The sequence below is a fragment of the Myotis nattereri genome, assembly GCF_964212035.1.
Source record: "Myotis nattereri genome assembly, chromosome: 5".
NCBI lineage: Eukaryota > Metazoa > Chordata > Mammalia > Chiroptera > Vespertilionidae > Myotis > Myotis nattereri.
The window spans coordinates 32,333,406-32,355,348 of NC_138080.1; the positions used below are offsets into that span (position 1 = coordinate 32,333,406).

Sequence of the window (21,943 nt, forward strand, 5' to 3'; positions counted from 1 at the left end):
GGGCACGTACCTGGGTTGCAGGCTCCTCCCCGGCCTGGGCCTCGGTCAGGATCATGCAAGAGGTAACAGTCGATGTGTTTCTCTCACATCAAGGTTTCCCTCTGTCTTTCCCTCTCTCTTCCACTTTCTCTAAAAATCATTGGGTGAGGATTAATATATATATATACGTATATGTATGTAAATATATATATATATATATATATATATATATATATATATATATCCACACACACACATATATATATATCAATGAAAACATATTAAAAATTCACCGTGAGCCCTAACTGGTTTGGCTCAGTGGATAGAGCGTCGGCCTGCGGACTCAAGGGTCCCAGGTTTGATTCTGGTCAAGGGCATGTACCTGGGTTGCGGGCACATCCCCAGTGGGGGGTGTGCAGGAGGCAGCTGATCGATGTTTCTTTCTCATCGATGTTTCTAACTCTCTATCCCTCTCTCCCTTCCTCTCTGTAAAAAATCAATAAAATATATTTTAAAAAAATAAATAAATAAAAATAAAAATTCACCGTGAGGGCGGTGGGCCTGGCTAGGAGCCAGGACTCGGGCGGCTGGACCCCGGCAGGCACGGGGGCGAGGCGAGGCTGGGTTGGGGGGAGGGCAAACCCCCGCCCAGCTTCTTTGTCTCCCGATGGTTGCGCGCCCAGGTTTCTTGCCATGGAAACGCGTGCGGGCGAGCGGTGGGCACCAGGGAGGGGTGCAGAGATGCTGGGCTGGGGCAGAGACAGGGAGAGACCCAAGAGACGAAGCGATAACCAGAGACCCAGGAACTAAGACCCTCGCCCCGGCGCCCAAGGACGAGGGGGTTCCCGGGGCTCATCCTGGGCGGGGAGGAGACCGCAGACCCCAGCCCCCGCTCTCCCCGACCGGACGCGGGGACCCCTGAGACCCAGAGGCGGAGGCGGCGGGCGCCCGGGAGGCGGGGGCCGCACACCAGCGCGCGCCGCGCCCCCGACGCGCCGAGACAAAGAGCCCCCGCCCCTCGCGCCGCAGCCAGGCCTCCGGGCGCGGGGTCTCCGGGCCGGGCGGGGTCCCCTCCGTCTCCCCCTTCCCCTGCGCCTGCCCCTCCCCTTCCCATCGCCCCTCGGCCCCCCTCCCGCGGGGGAGGGGCTGTGCTTTGTGCTCGGCGCTTAGCGGGGCCGCGGCGCCGCCAGCTCCGCCCTCCGAGCGCCCGCGCCAGGTGGGGGGCCTGCCGCTGAGGCTCCGGATCCCCGTTCTCCCGGAGGCCTCCGCCCGACGCGGGGGCGCCCCGGACTAAGACCCCCTCTGAGCCAGGCCGGCCCCGCCCTCCTCGCCCGACCCCATCCGGGGGGTGGGGGTGCCGGCAGCCGATGGTTTGACGGGGCCACGGTGCGCGGGGGAGGCCGCGGACACCCCTCGCCCCTGGCCTCAGTTTCCCTGGGCGGTGCCTTCGCATCCTCGCCCGCCCTTCCCCCCGCCATCGCGGTACCAGGCCCCCCGACTCAGCCTGCGCCTCCCTTCCAGGCAGCCTTATTCCCTCCAGCCACAGCCTGTGGCACCCGCGACACCATGATCTCGACCAAGGAGAAGCATAAAAGCCCGAAGGACAGCATGACGCTTCTGCCCTGCTTCTACTTCGTGGAGGTAAGGGGGGAGGGGGCCGCGCCGCCGGGGCCAGGGCAGAGGCCTCAGTCCCACCGGGACCCCCATGCTGAGGTCCAGGGGCGGCCCAGCTCGGATCACCCTCAGGCGCAGCTAGAGTGCCTGGGGGGTGGGGCTGTGCCTGGAGGTGAGGATCAGAGGAGTCGGGCTCTGTAGGATGAGTAGAAGTTCGAGGGGCAAAAGGCTGTTCTGTGCTTCCCAAACAGTGGGCAAATGCTGGGGAAAAGGGGAGGTGGCACCTTCAGTCGGGGGTTCAGGCCAGTAGCTCACCTGGAGGGGCTGGAACAAGGTGTCGGGAGTCATAAGGATGGTGCAGGTGATGAGGGTGCAGTGATTTCCTCCAGTCCTTGAGCCCTGAAGCCTGAGGATCTGAGCTCAAATCCCTCTTGTGCTGATCGTGGGGGGGGGGGGGGGGGGGGCTGCTACACTTCCCCTAACCTCTGATAGAACAGTCCAGGCACATAATGAAGGCTTCATGAGTGTTTAAAAAGTAAAAGATAGTAAGAGCAGCCACTGGCATATGCTGATGAAGGCACAGGGTGACCTTTGTCCATCCTCTGAGGTTCAGTACTGACTTTAGTCCCCCTGTAGCCGAAACCTCCCCCTCTTGACATGCCAACAGGCACTCAATAAATGCTCCTTGCGGGGGAGACCTCCTACAAACCCAACTTGGGCATTTTCCCTCTGAGAGCCCCTACCCTGGTCCCAGCCCTGCCCATGGGCCTGGGTTGTCTGTCCTGCCCATGGGCCTGGGGTTGTCTGTCCTGCCCGTGGGCCTGGGGTTGTCTGCCCTGCCCGTGGGCCTGGGGTTGTCTGTCCTGCCCGTGGGCCTGGGGTTGTCTGTCCTGCCCGTGGGCCTGGGGTTGTCTGTCCTGCCCCTGGGCCTGGGGTTGTCTGTCTTGCCCGTGGGCCTGGGGTTGTCTGTCCTGCCCGTGGGCCTGGGGTTGTCTGTCCTGCCCGTGGGCCTGGGGTTGTCTGTCCTGCCCCTGGGCCTGGGGTTGTCTGTCTTGCCCGTGGGCCTGGGGTTGTCTGTCCTGCCCGTGGGCCTGGGGTTGTCTGTCCTGCCCGTGGGCCTGGGGTTGTCTGTCCTGCCCGTGGGCCTGGGGTTGTCTGTCCTGCCCGTGGGCCTGGGGTTGTCTGTCTGTCCTGCCCGGTACCTTCTCCAGGGCTAGAGGGATGCTGAGGCCCCTCTTAAGGCGTCATCCGAAGCAGGAGTTAAGATGGGAGCCTCTCGTGGGTGTATCTGTGCCTCCGTCTCCACGTCTGTAAAATAGAGGGCTTTGCTGAGGCAGCCAGGCCCCCTTAGACTCTTTCACACTCTCTGGCCCCCGCAGTACCACTCCTCTCTGTCCCCTGTGGGTGTGTGAGTTTGAGACCCTTGGGCCAGGGTGGGAGGCATAGAGCACTAAGAGGGTTGCTTCCTCAGGAAGGTTCTGCCTGCCCAGCGGCATGGCTGAGTGGCCGAGTGTCCACCTATGTCCTAGGGCAGGGATGGCGAACCTTCGGAGCTCGGCGTGGCAGCGTTCTGAAAAACCCTAACTTAACTCTGGCGCCGTGTCACATATAGACATTTTTTGATATTTGCAGCCATAGTAAAACAAACACTTATATTTTTGATATTTATTTTATATATTTAAATGCCACTTAACAAAGAAAAATCAACCAAAAAAATGAGTTCGGGTGTCACCTCTGACACGCGTGTCATAGGTTCGCCATCACTGAACTAGGAGGTCATGGTTTGGTTCTCGGTCAGGGCATATTGCCTGGGTTGCAGGCTCAATCCCCGTGTGAGGCACGCAGGAGGGAGCCAATCAATGATCTCTCTCGTCATTGATGTTGCTCTCTCTCTCCCTCTCCCTTCCTGTCTGAAATCAATGAAAATATATTTAAAAAAAAAAGATTCTGGCCCTAACCGGTTTGGCTCAGTGGATGGAGCGTCAGCCTGCGGACTGAAGGGTCCCGGGTTCGATTCCGATCAAGGGCATGTACCTTGGTTGTGGGCACATCCCCAGTGGGGAGCCTGCAGGAGGCAGCCGATCGATGTTTCTCTCTCATCGATGTTTCTAGCTCTCTATCCCTCTCCCTTCCTCTCTGTAAAAAATCAATAAAATATATTTTTTTAAAAAAAGATTCTGTTAGAATCTGTGCCCAGTGGCTGTTTGTGGCCCACGTAAATGAGGGAGTGATCTTCCTCAGTGGTCGTCCTGCAGGCACCACACCGGCGATGTGGTCAAGACCAGCTCAGCTTTCCCAAACGCGTTACTTTCTGTACCTCACGGGTGGCATGAGCATGCAGTGTGCCCAGCTTGTGCGGGCACAAGACAGGATGTGCGGAGGACAGTTGCATGAATTAGTGACTCAATGGATTCATTCGTTCATTCATTCAGCACCTGCCATGTTCTCGGGGCTGAGTGGCAGGTTAGCACATAGGGTCTGGGGCCCAGAGGACATAAAGCAGTCCAAGGGATAGAGAGATGGGTAGCCAGGGAGGGCTCCTCTGAGGAGGGCTGGGGCACCAGAGGGATATCTAAGGGCATCCATCCATCCTTGAGAGAAAAAGCTGAGAGGCAGGACTGTTTGCTGTTTCTGAGTTTTTCAAGATGGCAAAGATGGCGGAGGGAAGAAATGGATGAATGAAGTGGGTGGGTGATGGGTGGAAGGAAGGAAGAAAGCATGGGTGGATGAAAGGATGGATGATGGGTGGGTGGGTGAGTAGGTGGATGGGTGGAAGGAAGGAAGCATGGATGAATGATGGATGGGTAAATCCATGGATTGATGAATGAATTCATGAGTGCAAGAATGGCTATGATGAATGGATGGACTGTGGCCGCTGCACAGGTGGATGGGTGGGTCACTGCATGATGGGTGAACTGCAGCAGGGATAAATGGATTGGTTGGTGGGTGAATCAATGGATGGGGCTGAATTCATGGACGGATGAGTCAGTGAATGGGTGTGACTGAATAGCCTTCTCCCTGCAGCTGCCCATTGTGGCATCCTCCATTGTGTCCCTGTACTTCCTGGAGCTGACTGACCTCTTCAAGCCAGCCAAGGTGGGTTTCCAGTGCTACGACCGCACGCTCTCCATGCCCTACGTGGAGACCAACGAGGAGCTCATTCCACTGCTCATGCTGCTCAGCTTGGCTTTTGCTGCCCCTGCAGCCTCGGTGAGTCCCAGAGTCCAGGGGTCTCGGCCAGCCTGTGGGCACCCCCGGCCAGGATCCAGCTGAGCCACCCCCCCTGTCGGCAGATCATGGTGGGCGAGGGCATGCTGTACTGTCTGCAGTCTCGGCTCTGGGGCCGCGGAGGTGGCCCAGGTGGGGCCGAGGGCAGCATCAATGCTGGCGGCTGCAACTTCAACTCCTTCCTGCGGCGCACTGTGCGCTTTGTGGGTAAGTCCCTGGACAGCACCCCAACCCTCCCCCCATCTATAGCCCGGGGTGGGTGGGTCCTGGCCCCCTGGCACCGGCCCTGACGCTTTCACCTGCAGGAGTCCATGTGTTCGGCCTGTGTGCCACCGCCCTGGTGACAGACGTCATCCAGCTGGCCACGGGCTACCATGCACCCTTCTTCCTGACGGTCTGCAAGCCCAATTACACACTGCTGGGCACCTCATGCGAGGCCAACCCCTACATCACGCAGGATATCTGCTCTGGCCAGGACACCCATGCCATCCTGTCTGCAAGGTGAGCAGGCCCAGCTCCTGTGCCATTCAGTAGGGAGAAACTGAGGCACAGAGAGATTTCAGATACAGCAGGGCTCACATGGATGACTCTTACAGGAAGACCTTCCCATCCCAGCATGCCACGCTGTCGGCCTTTGCTGCGGTCTATGTGTCCGTGAGTCCCCAGGCCCAGGATCTACTCATCCTACCGCCCCACCCCCACCCCGCCCCTGCTAGGATCGCTCACACTGACCCGACCCCGCCTTCACCCCACCTACCTCTGCCCCAGCTTCCCTGGACCCGCCCCCACCTCCACTCCTGCCCCACCGCCCTGACTGCTGCCCCACTGCCCTGATTGCTGCCCCGCCCCCAGATGTACTTCAACTCTGTCATCTCCGACACGACCAAGCTGCTCAAGCCCAGCCTGGTGTTCGCTTTCGCCATCGCAGCGGGTGTCTGCGGTCTCACCCAGATCACACAGTATCGAAGCCACCCCGTGGACGTGTATGCGGGCTTCCTCATCGGTGCTGGCATCGCCGCCTACCTGGTGAGAGTCTGACCAGGGAGGCTGGCAGCCATTGGGCAGGTCTGAGAGGGGAGGTCTGAAGGAGCAGGCTAGCCCCCAAGGAGGAGGTCAGAGGAGGGGAGGAACAGGTGCCAAGGCCTAGCCCTGTTCTGGGGAGACCGATAAGACCTTTGCCTCCCTCCAAAACCCCCAAGTCTTTGCCCTGTGGGGACCCTGACGTGGCCTCACAGCCATCCTGAATCTCACCCCCAGGCCTGCCATGCAGTTGGCAACTTCCAGGCCCCACCCACAGAGAAGCCCACAGCCCCAACACCTGCCAAAGACGCACTGCGGGTGCTGACCCAGCGGGGCCACGACTCGGTGTACCAGCAGAACAAGTCTGTGAGCACTGACGAGTTGGGCCCTCCAGGGCGGCTGGAGAGTGTGCCTGGGCCCGTGGCCCGAGAGAAGACCTCACTGGGCAGCCTGAAGCGGGCCAGCGTGGACGTGGACCTGCTGGCCCCACGGAGCCCCATGGGCAAGGAGAACATGGTGACTTTCAGCCACACACTGCCCCGCGTCAGCACGCCCTCACTTGATGACCCTGCCCGCCGCCACATGACCATCCACGTGCCACTTGACGCCTCGCGCTCTAAACAGCTCATTAGCGAGTGGAAACAGAAGTCACTGGAAGGCCGTGGCCTGGGGCTGCCTGATGAGGCCAGCCTGGGGCATATGCTGGTGCCCGCAGAGCCCATGGCAGAGGAGGAAGAAGAGGAGGAGGAGGAGGAGGAGGAGGAGGGAGAGGAAGAGGGCCCAGCTCCACCCTCACTCTACCCCACAGTCCAGGCGAGGCCAGGCCTCGGGCCTCGGGTCATTCTCCCACCGAGGGCCGGGCCACAGCCACTGGTACACATCCCCGAGGAGGGGGCGCAGGCAGCAGCAGGCCTGTCACCTAAGGGCAGCGTGGCTGTGCGGGCCAAGTGGCTCATGATGGCTGAGAAGAGCGGGGCCCCTGTGGCCACAGCCTCGACCCAGCCCCGCATGGCCAACCCGCCCCGACTGCTGCAGGTGATTGCTATGTCCAAGGCACCTGGTGGACCTGGCCCCAAGGCGGCTGAGACAGCCTTGTCCTCCAGCTCCAGCTCCGACTCCTCACAGTACAGGTCACCATCAGACCGTGACTCAGCAAGCATCGTCACCATTGACGCACACGCGCCTCACCACCCCGTGGTCCACCTGTCTGCTGGTAATGGGCCCTGGGAGTGGAAGGCTGCTGGCAGTGGGACCAAGGGGCCAGAGGGCGAGGGCACTTATGAGCTAGGGGACCTGGCTCATGGCTTTCGGGGTGGGCCCAAGCCACTGGGTGTGTCTCCTGGCTCATCTGTCAGTGATGTGGACCAGGAGGAGCCAAGGTTTGGTGGTGTGGCCACAGTCAACCTGGCCACAGGGGAGGGGCTGCCCCCACTGGGCACGGCCGACAGTACTCTCGGGCCAGCCAGCCGGGAATCAACACTGAGGCGCAAAGCAGTTGGCCTGGCACTGGGTGAGCGGGATTCCACCTCTTGTGAGTCAGAGGCTGAAAGCTACTACCATAAGATGCAGGCAGCCCGCAGGTTCAAGGACTGAGTGCCCAGGGGCCCGGCAGGCTGGGGTGAGGGTGGGGGTGGGGGTGCAACAGCATGGGGGTACTGGGGAAAGAGGGGAGTGGCGGCATTTTGCAATCAGACAATAAAAGGTTGAATTGGAGTCCTGGCTGCAGTCATCCTGGTCTGAGGTTCCCCCACGGAGGCAGCCCTGGCCATGCACACAGGCCCCAGGGTCCTGGGCTGGCTGTAGGCTTTCAGGGGCCATGTGACCAGGGCCCGGAGCACGAAGGACAGGGCACTAGGAGCAAGGCACTGAGTTCTGTCCAGTGCCCAGAGACTGCAGCAAGGTTCTAACTGGAACATGGAAAAGATTTTAGTGTGGTTTGCAGCATCTGGGGAGTTGCCCCTTTTCAGATTCATGCTTACTTGCCAGGGAAGGCCACCCGCACTGGGACAGGACAGGTGGGACTCCCAAGCAGGGCTCACTGGCCCATAAAACTTCCCCCTGAAATCCTAACGTCACTGGGGGGGGGGGGGGGCGCCAAACAAATGTCTGAATTCACAAAGAAAACAGCAGTGAAGACAAGCAAGCCCAATAAAGAGGGAAATGAGTGCAGGATACAGAAGAGTTTATTCAAAGTCCAGTACAGACTAGCCAAACTGCCTTCTACAATGTGAACAGAAAGCCTGCGGAAAAGGCAAGAGTTGTTATAAAATTGCTTTAATTCAGTTTTCTCAACATTACAAGCCGTAAGGCAGGCAGTGGAATGTGCCACGCTCCACGTTACAATACTGAGCCTGTAATTGCTGGTATCAAAATATACATCTGTGTCACCATAAAAAACTGCATTTGCTGCCCCTCATGTCTTACAACAGGTATAAAAAATTATAAATATTTAATCCCTCGTCCCCACCCCAACATGAACACTTGGGGTCCAGGCCCCAGGAAGAGGGGCCAGCCAGCACAAGGTCTGTGCACAGGAAAGCCCCTTGGACCCATGAGTGTAGGACTATACAAGGTAAAGGAGACAGTTAAGACTCGAGGGCTATTGTCCCACCTTAATGGGTCCCAGCGTTAGAGGCAGACAAAAAAACAAAAAACTTTGGTCCATGATTTGCAGGAAAAAAGAAACCCTGAAAGTTTAAGAGAGCCCTTGTCCTCCCAGACAGAGGACAGGCTATGTGTAAGGCATCTGAAGGTCTCAGGCCTGGGGCTTTCTAGGAAGAGAACCCAGGCTCCGCAGTGGCCCACCACTGCGTCTGCCCTGGAAACTAGATCCTGCCCTGCAACTTAATTACAAGGAATAAAATAAAAAGTACAGTATACAAGGTCATATAAGGAAGAAATTTAGATTACACTCATACCACTTTTATCATCTTGCTATATAAAAGGTTACTTAAAACTATTTCTTTTGCATATAAATGAAGATTAGAATATTTGGTCAACTGGAAATATTGCTAGGCACAGATGTCTGCAACTGCATAAAAGCACAATACAAAGACTTATGATAAAACAAAGCTCCAAGCTGAAGAAGTGCCAGGGATGCACCCTAGAGGGTCTTGGCCCAGGAGGGGCACCTCAAGCCAGGGGCAGGGAGAGGGGAGAATCAAGACACTTGATTAAATGGAGGATTAGGATGTCCGCAGACCCTGCAGCTGGCAGCCTCCTGCCATGCCAGGCACATGATCCCCGTGGGGAAGCAGTCCCCTGTCCCCAAACCCCTATGCATTTGCTACTGCAAAAAAAGGCCCTGCCAGAGCAGTGGGTTTTAAGGCACAAAAAAGCTGAGTGGAGGCTTGGGAACACTCACCCTGCAGAAGGGGTAGGCATATCGTCCACGGGTCACCAAGAGCCTGAGGCTGGCACCCTATCTCCCAAAGGTGAGCAAGGTGAATTAGATTTAATTTTTTTAAAAACAGGTAAACTGATTTTCTCTTTAAAAAAATAAAATCTCTGGTCTTTTTAAGGTCACTTCAGCTGCTTTTTAAAGTGGCTATTTTCTGGAATGATGGAAGTTGTTGCCGGGACTACCCGGCAGGCTGGTCCTTGGTGGGGAGTCTAGATAGTGGACTTGGAGAAGGACACCCGCAGGTGGTGGTTCTCTCCCAGGTCGTGGTTGTGCAGGTCGATGAGCGCCTGGATGGCCTCCTCCACTGAACCCATCTGAATCAGTGCCATCTTGCGATCCTTCCTGCAGGACAAGGGGTAGAGACAGCATGAGGTGGAGGGGGGAAGACAAACGGGGAGGGAGGGCAGGTGGGGAGAGGGTTTCATGCTCACTGGAAGAACTTGAACCCTTTGACAATTCCGCCGTTGCTGGAGAAGAGTATCTTGAGGTCGTCCTCAGATATGGAGGGCCTGTAGGGAGAGGGAAGACCTGAGCAGACCATCTGGCTACTCGCTCGAGGACAGTAATTCTGAGGTGAGGGAGGGGCCTGGGGGCTGTTCACTGTTTTAGGCGCCCACAGATATTGCAGAACAACCATATCTTAAAGATCTATCAAGAGTCACAAAAAATGACACCAAACAGGTTTGCAAAAAATGCCACCCCCTCCTTCCTTGTTTGTTCTGGGAGTGTTTCAGGAAGGACAGAGGCAGCTTACAGCAGGACCACCTGCCAAAAGCCTGGTGGTTCAGGGAGACCCTCCTCCCCCATTGCTCCCCACCATGTGCCACCTACGGGATGTTGGAAAGGTGCAGGGTGGCCGAGGGTGGGAAGATGTTCTGGAAGTTCTTAGAGCCAGGCTTCTTGAAGCGGTGCAGGGGTGAGTTCCCGTAGTCTTTGGTGAGGCCCTGGTCCTCCTGGCCCTCCCGGGGCAGCTGTACGTTTTGGTGCTTGGAGAGGGTGATGCGCACAGGCTTTCCATGCAGTTTATGTCCGTTAAGGTGGCTCATGGCTGGAAAGGTAGGACCCATATGACCTAAAGGCCCCAGGCACAGGTCTGGTTCCTCACCCCATCTTCAGCCATCCCCACTTACCCAGCTGGGCCTGGCTCCCATCTGCCATCTGTACCAAGGCATTCTCCTTCTTATTGAACAAAATCTTCACCCGTTGCACATCGCCATACACGCCTTCAAAAGTGTGGGGACAGAGCTCTGAGCCTAGGATCTGATGCCGCCTCCCACACCAGCCCCCATGACCCGCACACCCTCACAGGACTGGCTCTTCCTGAAGGTTTGCTATTCTGCCTCTGGGAACCTGCGTCTAGTCACAGGGACGTTACCAGGAGGACTCCCTTCAGCAAAGACGTCATAAAATCCAGGAAAGGTCAATTGCCAAAGAGCCATCACTTTACATGCTACCAACACGCTTAACTCTGCGAGAGCATGCAGGGCAATAAACCATGCGTGTCTAAAAAAATCCAAATAAATACACAAACCGAAGGCAAACCAAGTAACGAGGCAGAACTGCAAACTCATAGTACATCTTAGGGCATAAAAATAACCTCAATTAAATGAAAACAAGATAATAAAAGTGTGAATGATAACATACCGAAAAGAATAAAGAGGCTTTGGGGTGTGACTCTCTTTAGAGGACAGCAGAGCAAGGCAGCGGAGGGACAGGGAAAGGGAGAGGTCAGGGGGCGAGTTGCCATCGTCCACCACGAGGAGGCAGCCCCACAGGCGTGCAGGTTGATGGATGATGAAGTTGTCAGGATGTTAATATTCAAGGGCAGGTTGGTTTCCGGAGAGCAGGGTTTGAGGGGGAATTTTGTTTTTATTTATTTATGGTTTTGTTTTGTTTCAAGCAACAACAGGAAGCAGAAGTACCGTGCAGTCAGTTGGCAAAGAAATTCCGGATCAGAAAAAAAATTGGGAAAGGGGAAGGGGAGAAAAGAAAAAAAGTAGCAAAAAACACAGGTCAGTAAATACATAAGAAAATCCGCAGTGTTCCATCAGTCAGATCTACACACATTCCTAGTCACAGGTCCACCTCGTGGAGCAGGCAGGAAAGCCCGTCCGCACAGTGAGCAGGAGACGCTGCTGCCCCTCGGCCTTGCCCTGCTCCTGCCAAGCCCCTTGCTGGGCTCAGCTCCCCCGGAACTGTCTCCTGCTGACTGCTGCGGCAGAGTGTAAACGCTCACACAAGCACGAGGGGTGGAGTCTGTTAGTGAGGCTTCTAGAGCATCTAATAACTCAGTCAGACAAGGCACCGGCCGCCCCAGGCCAAGAGATGATAGGAGTGGTCAGACAGATGAGAAAACAGTCTGAAACGCTAATTGAACATTAATCCCATCTCTCTAGAGTTAAATATTTTGAGCCTTGATCTCACCCATGCTCTCTGAGCCAAACTTGGCCTTGAGACAAGTGTAGGTTGGCTATAGTAGGACTATGACTCAAGAGTTGTGGGGGCAGCACAGACCATGGCCCTCCTGAGCAGAGGTGCCCAGAGGCCTCCTCAAACAGAGATGTTTTTAGTTCAAAATTTTGATTGCTTTCATGAAAGTATCAAAAAATATTTTAACTCTAAACACTATGAAATTGGAAATGTAAACTAGGATGTTCAGGGACAGAGCTTCCAGCACAGTGGGAAGGGAGGGCAGGACGCGAGCACAGAGTGGAACTGCATAAGGACTGGCCTGTGGATTACAGGAGCGTGGCCTACTGATAGTTTGCACTAAGACCTAGATGCACAACTCCCCTGCCTGAGCCTCCAGGAAAAACAGCCTGAAAGAGCCACCTACCTCAGGGTTGAGGTTGCTGACCAGCAGAACAGAATTTCCAGGCCCTCCTAGGCCTGGGATGGCGATCCGGCCAGCTGCCGCCGCTGCCGCCGCCGCGGATGGGATGGCCAGAGGGGCCAGGGCCCCATGCACATTGGGAACTGAGAGGCCTGCAGGAAGAGGCAGGAAGGAGATGAGCAGTACAGCCTGCTTTCCACCAAAAGGGGAGCGAAGTCCTGCCCATCCTCATGCAAAAGGAGACACACAGGAGGTGTCTGCACTCGGCCTATCCTGGCCATATGGCCCGCTGGCTCCTTCATCCTCCTCACAGCAGATTGTACTGGGTTTGGACCAGGCTACATGCGCCCATACAGCACAAAAGCTCCAGCTCCATGAATGCAGAATCGAGCCTCGGCCTCGTGTGCATGCAGGTACCCATCACCATGCAGATGGCACACTGGGCAGGACACAGCAGGCTCATGACTGTCACATGGTAGTCGTTACATTGTGGGCGCCCAGCCCCCAGGAGGGACGCTCAGGTGTGCCCACCCAGCTCATGCTGATCTTACCAGGACACTTAATTCACCTACTAGGGACACAGCCCTCCAACCACTGTGTGTACACGTCCTTGCCCGGGAGGTGCTTGAAGGAATCAGACCAGAGACTGTGGGGTTAGAGTATTCTCTGCGTGGCCCTGTCCTACGACTACCCTGTCCAGGCTCCTCAGGGAACCCAGAAGCCCGCGCCCAGGAAGATGGGCTCCCCCCGTGACTGCGCCCGTCAGCTCGCATGTCGGCAGAGCTACTGAAAGGTGTGTGGGCATGCACAGTCAGTTATGGGGACCAAGACCAAGTGTTTGAGTACCTGCAGCTTGAGGAATGGCAAAGGTGGGAGGGAAACCAGCTCCTGCATATGGAGAGGCTGACATTATACCAGGTGCACCTAGAAACAAATGAGACACTAATCATTGCACCCACAACCTCCGCCACCAGAGCCGAGTGAGCCAAGCCGGCGCACCCCACACCCAGCAGGCAGGTCCAATGTCCACCCAAGCTGGGTGCTATGGCCATGGAAGGAGTGATGGGCGCCAACCTCCCTGGGCGCAGGGCGGGCATCCTGGGACTCCTGGGGCCTGGTCACTTAAGACTGAGCTGCGCGTCCTTGACTATGGCACACGGCAGTAGCAGGCACCTTCCCAGGAATCTTACCAAAGGCTGCAGCCATGGTCTGGTCCAGTGAGGGTTGGCTGTCACCAGAGGGCAGGTCAGGACGGGTATAGTCTCGGCTCTTGTCATTGTTGTACTTGACGTTGAGGCTGGTGAGCTTAGAAAAGTCGATGCGAAGTGTACAGCAAGCGTTGTAGATGTTCTGCCCATCCAGCGACTGCGGGGGAGGAGGGGAAAGCTGTGAGTGGCTGGGGCCCTGGGGCTGAAGAAGGCAGGCAGGCGTCTCTGGGTACCCACTCACCAGCTTAGCATGCTGGGCGCTCACGGGTTCGGCATACTGCAGCAGTGCCTGGAACTGGTTGTTCTTGGTGAAAGTGATAATCTTCAGAACTGTGCCAAACTTGGAGAAGATCTGTCAGAAAAGCAAGAACAGTCAACCTCTGCCCAGGGTCTGGGTGGAAAATGGGGGCACCTGGACTCCACCTCACCTGGTGAAGCACGTCCAAGGTGACTGGGTAGAAGAGGTTTTCCACGATGATCCTGAGCACTGGACTCTGGCCAGCCATCGCCATCCCGGCATCCACGGCAGCAGCTGAGGCAGCCAGTGACAGGTTCCCCGACTGAACTGAGTTCACTGCCTGCAAGGCCGCCTGGGCCCGCTGTTGGGGGGACAGCATGAGTCCCACTGCCCCCAGGCTCACACCAAGAGCCCTGTCCCACCCCAGACCTGGGAGGGGATGAGGGGATGACGCACTGCCTGGTTGGGTGAGCTGTCGGTCTTAAGTTCCTTATGGTTGGAGAACTGGATGTAGATGGGCTGGCCACGAAGCACAGGTGTCACCGAGGTGTAGTAGTTCACCATAGTGTTGGCTGCCTCCTCTGTGTTCATCTCAATGAAGGCCTGGTGGGGGTGGGGGCGTAAGCCAGACCCAGACCCCCGGAAGAAGCCTGGCACCACACTCCTAAAGCAGGCCTAGGGCCCTTCCTGGGATGTGCTCACATACCTGGTTTTTCCCTTTCAGCATCAAGAGGTTGGTGACCTTCCCAAAAGGCAGTCCCAGGGAAATGACCTCGCCCTCGGTGACATCGCTGGGAAGCTTCCGGATATGGATCACTCTGGAGGGCACACCTGTACTTCTGTTGTCACCTTTGAACTTTTTGCTGTCATTTCCGTTTGCTGAGAAGAAAGGTGGTACGTCTAACACAGAGCGCCTCCTAGGCTCTCACACAGCAGTATCCCCCCACCTCCTCAGAATCCGCTTCCTCCCTGACAGGATCCAAGCAGAGTGTTCTCCACAGCTGGTGCACCCCTCACACGCACAGCTCCCAGTAAGTGCCCATGTATGAACCAGGGCTAAGGTCACAGCCCAAATCATTTCACCCCAGTGTTCTCGAAGCAGAGCCTACTTGGGCACAGAGAGGGCGCCCCCACGGCAGGGACGAAGGGCTATGGTCAGCAGTTACCTGCAGAGGCTGAGTTGCTGCTCATGATAAAGGGTCCGTTAGTGACACAGGCAGAGAAGAGCTCGTCCGATCCCCGCTGGAAGAGAGGGGGTGCTGAAGTGGGGCTGGAGGTGGCCTGGCACAGCTGCAGACACCATCCTCCCAGAATACCTTGCTGCTCAGATGTGAAGACACTGCCCTGCACTGTGTCTGTCCCACCTCCAGATGGCCTCACAGTCCCAGATGTGGCTGCTTTTGGGGGGCGGGGGGGCTGACAAGGGATTAAAATGTCACTCCCATCTCCAGGTTCTGGGGAACCCTTACAGGGTCTGTGGACAGGCCTCAGGTCAGGTGCCTCAAGGGCAGGCCTAGCCGGCCACCTTGAGACTGTTAGGCTGTCTTTATCATTACAAAGCTGCTTGCAAACTTGAGAACAAAGCCCCCTTGTCACACTGCAGCTATTCCCTTGGTCTCCGGAGCTCGGCCTATTTTCCAGCTGTGTGAGGACACCTGAGCCGCAGCTTCATCACTCACTGACTAGAAACACTACCTCTCTGTGAGCCAGCAACACTATCTAGTGACAGAAAACAGGGTCTGAGGGCAGCTCTAGAACTGCTCATCTGTAGGCGGGCTCCTATGACTTCTGACCTGCCTGTTTTCTTTCCAGAAACAACCTATTTACTCCTGAGTCTCGATCTAATTAAATCAACTCCCCGATCACGTTAGTCTGACTCTGGGCTTAGAAAGCAGGCAGACAGGCATCCCTCCTGTGGACCGAGGCCCAAGGACAGGACTACTTTTACTCAGGGGGTGAGCTGTATGAGGCTGCAGTGCAGTCATGCAAGTGGAGACTCAGGATGCAGCCCCCACCCAGGACAGACTCTGCTAGGAACAAGAGCATGAGCACCAGGAACTTGCAGGCTTTAGGACGTGTTGGGTGTTGGGGCAGAGCTGTGACAGGACTCCATCAACATGAACTAGGACCAAGGTTGGAAATCAGGGGAGGGTGTCTCCCCCACCCCCACTTCAGTGCCCCCTCAGGCCTGTAGCAGGAACAGGAAAGACCAGCTCAACTGGGCCTTGGCTCTCAGGGTTACGAGCCTCGCCCCTTCTCCCTCAAACTGCCTTTTTCTCAAGGACACCTTATCTTTGCCCTTCCTCCAAACTGCCAACTTAGTTGTTACTCAAACAAGCGCAACCATCACCCAGGGCTGCCATCTACCACAGGCAGAGCTGAGGTGCTCTAAAAGCCCTCAGAATCCCCGCCCACAGGCAGGTGTCAGGACCTACTGAAGGGAGACGAGGTTTACAAACTGCTCTTCAAGAAGAGGATCAGGAATGGCCACATCACCATTGGTCCCTGCTCTGTGGGCATATCCCCACCTCCCAGACCCCTGGCTAGGCAAGCACCCAGAAGCCTCCCCATAGCCTAAGGCTGTGAGGGCTGCTCAAACCCAGTGGTGCTTAGAGCCAAGGAACAGAAAGTTAAAATTGCTGGTCTCTGAGGGCTGGGGTCTAATATAAAACGAAACATTCTGGGCGTGTCATGACTGAGCTCTTCCTGAGTGGACACCCAGGCTTCAGTGGGGACAAAGCCACCAGGCAGAGTGCACCTCAGCCCCAGAACCCCTGGGGCCACCAAGGGCAGGTGAGTCTCACCTGTGCAAGCCTCAAGAAGGTTCCTGCCTCTGGACTGGGAGTTCTGGCCCATATCCCTGCCCCCTTTAGGTTCACAAAGGTGACTCCCCCAAAGCTGGACAAGAGCCAGGACTATGTGGCTCCCACATGCTGACTGCACAACCTTAAAAAGGGCATCTGAACTGCTGTCTCTGACCAGTGCCAGGTGGGCCATCATTTGAGTGGCAACACTCCTGACTCTCATGCTCCCACATTTGTGGGCAAATTGTGACCACTTGTCTGTCCACATTCCCCTAGGCCCCCCTTCCCCAGGACACAGGTCAGGTCTCCTAAACGGCAACTCCCCCATCCCCAGAGCACAGGGACACTGAGACCACGACCAGGGCATGTGGGGAGACCCTACGGTACCTTACCCAAAGTCAATTCAGCATCTATTGAAAAAGCCCCCAAGCTGTGTGCTTCCTGCTGGGAACAAGGCACACCTGCTCCCAACAGTATGTTAAGGGGAACCTTTGCTTTTTAATCAGGAGCTAAGAATTGTTAATCTCTGGACACTTCTAACTTATGGCACAGCTTGTTCTAAAGCTGGGGTGATGGTCAGTGGTGCCCAGGACCCAACCATGCTGCCCTCCTGAGGTCAAGTAGCCCCCCACCACCCACCCACTAGAATCTCGAGTTTGTCCTGCACAGATCTGATTCTGAAAGCAGCGGTCGCCTGGGACTGGCCAGGAAGGACCGCTCTAAGGATAACCCCAGACAGAGCTGCTCCAGCTGGAAACAGGCAAAACCAGGAGGATTACAGGAAGCCAGACATTTTCTGTGATGGATACAAATGCTTCAGATGAAAGTCCCTCTCCCCTCCTCCTACCACTGAACAAACAGGTTTTATCTGCAGGAAGATCAGGATAGGCAGCCTGTGAAGACAAGACTCTACCTGGGAAAACCCAAACCCACCCCAGCAGCATGGCTCACTGACCAACCCACCTGCAGTGGACTCCCCAGCCCCCAATTGCTGCCAGCACGCGGTACCAAATCTGTAGAAGTATTCAGTTGGCACCAGGCATCCCTGGATGCCGCTTACTGCAGTGTGCATAGGCTTGGTCCTCACCTGAGGGGAGAACTGAGAACCATCGTGGCCCCACTTCCTGTGGGGACAGCCACTGCCAGCTCTGTCCTTTCTACAGCTTAAATGTCCCAAGTACCGAGGATGGCATATAAAGGGGACACACCTTCATTTTCTTTCATCTCAAAAGAAGCAATCAGATGTGCAGACCAAAAAGTACTCAAATCACAATGGCATCAAAAGTAGCACCTCTGGCCCTAGCCGGTTTGGCTTAGTGGATAGTGTCGGCCTGCGGACTGAAGGGTCCCAGGTTTGATTCCAGTCAAGGGCACACACCCAGGTTGTGGGCTCAAACCCCAGTGGGGGGTATGCAGGAGGCAGCCGATCAATGATTCTCGTCACTCATGTTTCTTTATCTCTCTCTCCCATCCTCTTTAAAATCAAGAAAAATATATTTAAAAGTAAAAAGAGTAGTAGCACCTCTGTACCCTCCTATCCCACCAGCCACCTCATAAACTACTTGGGGTACAACCAAGTTTCAACTTTTTCTGCATCAAACCAACGGTACTTAGAACCCTTGGCAAATATCCTCAGTCCCAATCACAGGACTCTCGCCTGGGCAGGAAGGAGGGGTCCCAAATTAGGGCCAAAGGTGCATTTACCACCGAGAGGCCACTGAACTCACACTGTTGGAAGCAGTGCCTGGAATTAGCTGGATGCAGGCAGGGCAAAGGAAAGGTGTCTGAGAGCCCAACCTGCAAACTGTCTGCCCTATACATGCTGTAGACCAGGGGCCCTCAAACTTTTTAAACAGGGGGCTAGTTCACTGTCCCTCAGACCGTTGGAGGGCCAGACTATAGTTAAAAAAAAAACTATGAACAAATTCCTATGCACACTGCACATATCTTATTTTGAAGTAAAAAAACAAAACGGGAACAAATATAATATTTGCATTTGCATGTGGCCCGCGGGCCGTAGTTTGAGGACCCCTGGACCAGACCATGGGAGCGCTGCTGTCAGAAGAAGCCCCAGTGCTCAGCAGGAGGGAAGGGGCCTACAAGGGCAGCACCAGATCAGAGGCCATGCCAGCAGCAGGGTAGCAGAGTCAGCAATGCCTACCTTTGTACCAACTGCTATGTCTGGGACAATGCTGTAGAGAGAGAGAGAAAAAGAACGTTAGCAGGTGTACCACAGCAGCTACTGCCGGGACTTTCAGGATAGGCCCGCCAGCGAAGGGCTTCTCTGGCTGCACAGTCCCCCCAATGAGGTCCTCAGATAACTAGTAAGCTTAGGGCAGGGGAGTGAGCTGCCGGTTGCCTTTAATCTCAACTTGAAAAAGGAGCCATCATTGTGCTCTAGCTCCCCTCCCTCCCAGCAGGCCCCCAGACAAAAACACCCCCACCCCCCAAAAGCCCCAGGAGGGACACTTGATGCTTGTTGTTAAAAGCTGAAGTGCTGTTGTTTGCTTTCTAAAAACTGGAAATGCTTGGAGAATGTTTCAAGCAGGGAAGCCTAGTGACAAGGTAGCTCACAAGGCCTTGAGGTCACAGCTCCAGGGGGATGAGAAAGGCACTCAACAAGGGAACTGTTCAAAGAATGGCATCCTCCAGAGGAAGGAGGCAGCAAAGATGAAATAATCAGATAAAATTAACACCAGTTACTCATCAACCTGGCTCCCTGTGACTGGACTTTCTCCCTGCTCCAGGCCCAGCTAGGGAAGGTGAGAAGAAACCATGGCTGCCGAGGTTCCCGCAGTCCTCAACTGCACACCAGCTCTCAGTACAAACATAAAACTCTCCTAGGATTCTAAATGTAAACTCACAAGGTCCTTAATGACTCAAGGAGAAGAACTTAGTCAGCACCCCCCCCCCGCCCACACACACACACCAGGTCACCTGGCTTAGTGGCCTGTGACCAGAGCCTCCCATAATGTCACACAAAGATGTCCCCCTCACCAGCCAGGGAAAGGCTGGTCTCAGAATGGGCAGAAGATCCAACACCCGCTACCCCCAGAACAGCACGACCCCAAGCGCTACACCCTAGTCCTGCCATCAGCTGCACATCTCACTGGCTACTGCCTCTACTGTAGGGCTTCACCTCTTCAGTATAAAAAACATTATGGGCTAGTGTCAACAGGGTTTTTAAAACCTTATAGAGTCAAGGAAAAACTCAGAAAAACGGAAAGAATTAAAAACATGCAGCTTCCCGTCTGCTAACCCAGGGCAACACATTGCTCCCTGGGAGGGCCCCTCAGGCAGTTTTACATGAAATGGCCCTTCCAAACTTTCCAAAGAGAACCCGGCTGCCTGGATAATACACCATTCAAAAGAGGCTGCAGACGGGACTAGGCCACCAAGCCACATCTGGGGGACAAAACACTCCAACTGTCCTTGAGGGAAGAAAACAGAACTGGACCACAGTCCCCACTTTCCATCAAGATTTCCCTGCAGGGCCCCTTAAATTCCCACTTATGTGCACCCACAGTCCAGGCCAACTGGATTGGGGATTCCCTGGGAGGTCCACCCAAAACGGAAGGTGGACCCCAGATCACATTCCTCATGCCCCAGCAGTTTTTCTAAAAGGCTGAATTTAATTAAGCCTGAAACGTATCATTTAAAACCAGAGGCACAGAGATAGTGACCGTCCAGGCATTTTAACTACACTCTCACCCCCCCCCAGGTCAGTCTAGGGAAGGAGGGCTTTCAAAGCTCCAGATCTAAAGATAAGAACTACCTTTGGAATCTTCTGGCTCACTTTTTTAAAAATCAGAACCTAACCCTCCCAAGGGGAAATGAAAACAATTAGACTAACACGAAAGAAGAAAAGGCCCTGTTTAAAGTTAGTTTCATTTTTAACAAGTTCTATCATTTCCTCCAGACCAGAACATCCGGGCGGGGGGAAGAAAAAAAAAAAGTCCCTAAACTGGCAGACGCATGTCTCGGGCTCACAGAATACAGCTTTGTGCGTTGGCCCTAAATCTCCACCGTAAAGTGCAGAGCCTGTGCAACCTCAGATCTGTTCAAGGATATGATAACCCACAATGTAAAACCTAGATCGCCCCACCGCCCTTCCCATTTCTCTCGTCCCTGGTGCGCACACAAGCCCCGGAGCGGCCCCTTCCCTCTCCCAAGGCGGCTGAATGGCCGGCCAGCCGGCTACACTGCCCGAAAGCTCGGGGTCCGGTCGTGCCGACCCACGTGGGTCGTTCCGCGGGCTCTAGGGCCTGGAACTCCACGGCTGGGGTGGGCCAACTCGTGCTTTAAGAACTCCCGTACAAGGAGCCCCGGGATGGCGGGAACAAAGGGAACGCGAGGGCCCCTCCCCGACACCCCCGGCCCTGGAGCTGAACCCGGTGCGCGGCCGTTCTTTGTGGGAAGCACGGGAGGGGCAGGGCGGGGGCGGAGGAGGGCCCGCGCCCTTCCGGGCAGAAGGGCGGCGTCTTCCCAGCGCGCCCGGGACCGCCGCGGGCGGGGGAGGCCGAGTGCAAAGTCGGTGCGGCGGGAAAGGCTGCGCACGCGCACCGGGGCCTCAGAAGAGTTCGAAAAACTGCGCACGCGCGCGTGGGGGGCAGGACGGGGAGCGGGAAGAACAGGACGGGGACCGGGAAGGGCCGGACGGATAGCAGGAAGGGGCACGTGGAAAGCGCAAAGGGAAGCGCGGGGGGGAGGGGAGGAGACCAGCGGAAAGGGTCGCGCGGCCGCCGCGTGTGTTCGAGACTAGCCGCGAAGAGACCGGAAACGAGCACGACGGTGGGAAGGTCTGGGCCGGCCGACCCCCGGCTCGGGAGATGTGGGGACACCTCTCGCTCCTGGCAACTTCCCTCCGCGCCCGCGGCCGGGAGTAGGGGAAGGATCCCGGAGGCGCTGTGGCCCCGGCAGGCGAGCCGTTGCTCCGAGGAGGCCCAGGCGGCCGCAAGAGGAAGGCTGGAGCGCGAGAAGGGGAGCGGGAAGCGCGGATAGACATGACTCACCCGTCCATTGCACACAGAAGAGACCCGCAAGGGACGGAGTGGAGGCGCCGGAATAGCAGGAACCGACCCAACGGCTCCGAGTTATAGACTCACAAAATGGCGGAGACGCCTGAACACGTCCCTTGCGCGCTCTGCCCATTGGCTCCCGCTGCTCAGAGAGGCGGGGAGAGCGCTGCGAGCCCCCACCAGCGCCTCCCAGTGGCTAGGAGGCCGCTTGAGGGGTGGAGCTAAGAGGAATGGCAGGCGACCGTTGGAGAATGTGGCCGTCCGTCAGGGCTCAAGGCGGAAACGGCCCATGGACTCGGGGGAGGGGAGAAAAGGTGGGAGCACGTGACAAAGCCGGAACCAATGAGCCAGCAGCCCTCCTGCCTAGGGCTTTGCGGGAGAAGCCATCTTGAGAGTGGGTACGTGGCGAGTCCGATGGCGGAAAGCGTGCTCGCCCTAGGTTGCCACCATCTTGCAAACGGGCAGGTGTTGTCCCCCTCACGCGTGAGAGCAAAGGGAGGCGCGTGGCCATCTTGGAGTCGGGCGGGACACCTATTAGGCTCCATCTTGCTTGTGGGCACGTGGCAGAAAAGTCTGATTCAAATTGAGACGTTACTCC

General features: G+C 56.2%; 2 protein-coding genes across 3 annotated transcripts; one reads left to right on the plus strand and one right to left on the minus strand.

The window, feature by feature from the left end:
• The first annotated feature begins 657 nt into the window (after positions 1-657).
• Positions 658-8,235, plus strand: PLPPR3 (phospholipid phosphatase related 3). Its single transcript, XM_081091168.1, has 8 exons — positions 658-695; positions 1,501-1,620; positions 4,618-4,803; positions 4,887-5,028; positions 5,127-5,322; positions 5,418-5,475; positions 5,674-5,847; positions 6,079-8,235. The coding sequence occupies exons 2-8, from the start codon at positions 1,546-1,548 to the stop codon at positions 7,432-7,434; spliced, it is 2,187 nt and encodes a 728-aa protein (XP_080947294.1). The 5' UTR covers positions 658-695; positions 1,501-1,545; the 3' UTR covers positions 7,435-8,235.
• On the minus strand, positions 8,008-21,436 carry PTBP1 (polypyrimidine tract binding protein 1). 2 transcript variants are annotated; one of them, XM_081091169.1, is made up of 15 exons: positions 21,340-21,436; positions 18,489-18,519; positions 14,690-14,765; positions 14,230-14,402; positions 13,980-14,126; positions 13,714-13,884; positions 13,527-13,637; positions 13,268-13,442; positions 12,924-13,001; positions 12,081-12,229; positions 10,889-10,922; positions 10,375-10,467; positions 10,076-10,292; positions 9,676-9,753; positions 8,008-9,586 (listed from the first exon to the last, which is right to left on the minus strand). In XM_081091169.1, exons 1-15 carry the CDS (start codon positions 21,345-21,347, stop codon positions 9,454-9,456), a joined length of 1,674 nt encoding a protein of 557 aa, XP_080947295.1. In that variant the 5' UTR covers positions 21,348-21,436; the 3' UTR covers positions 8,008-9,453. The 2 variants fall into 2 exon arrangements, with proteins under 2 accessions (XP_080947295.1, XP_080947296.1); XM_081091170.1 differs by having other exon boundaries at positions 12,924-12,965; positions 21,340-21,411.
• Between the last annotated feature and the right edge of the window lie 507 nt (positions 21,437-21,943).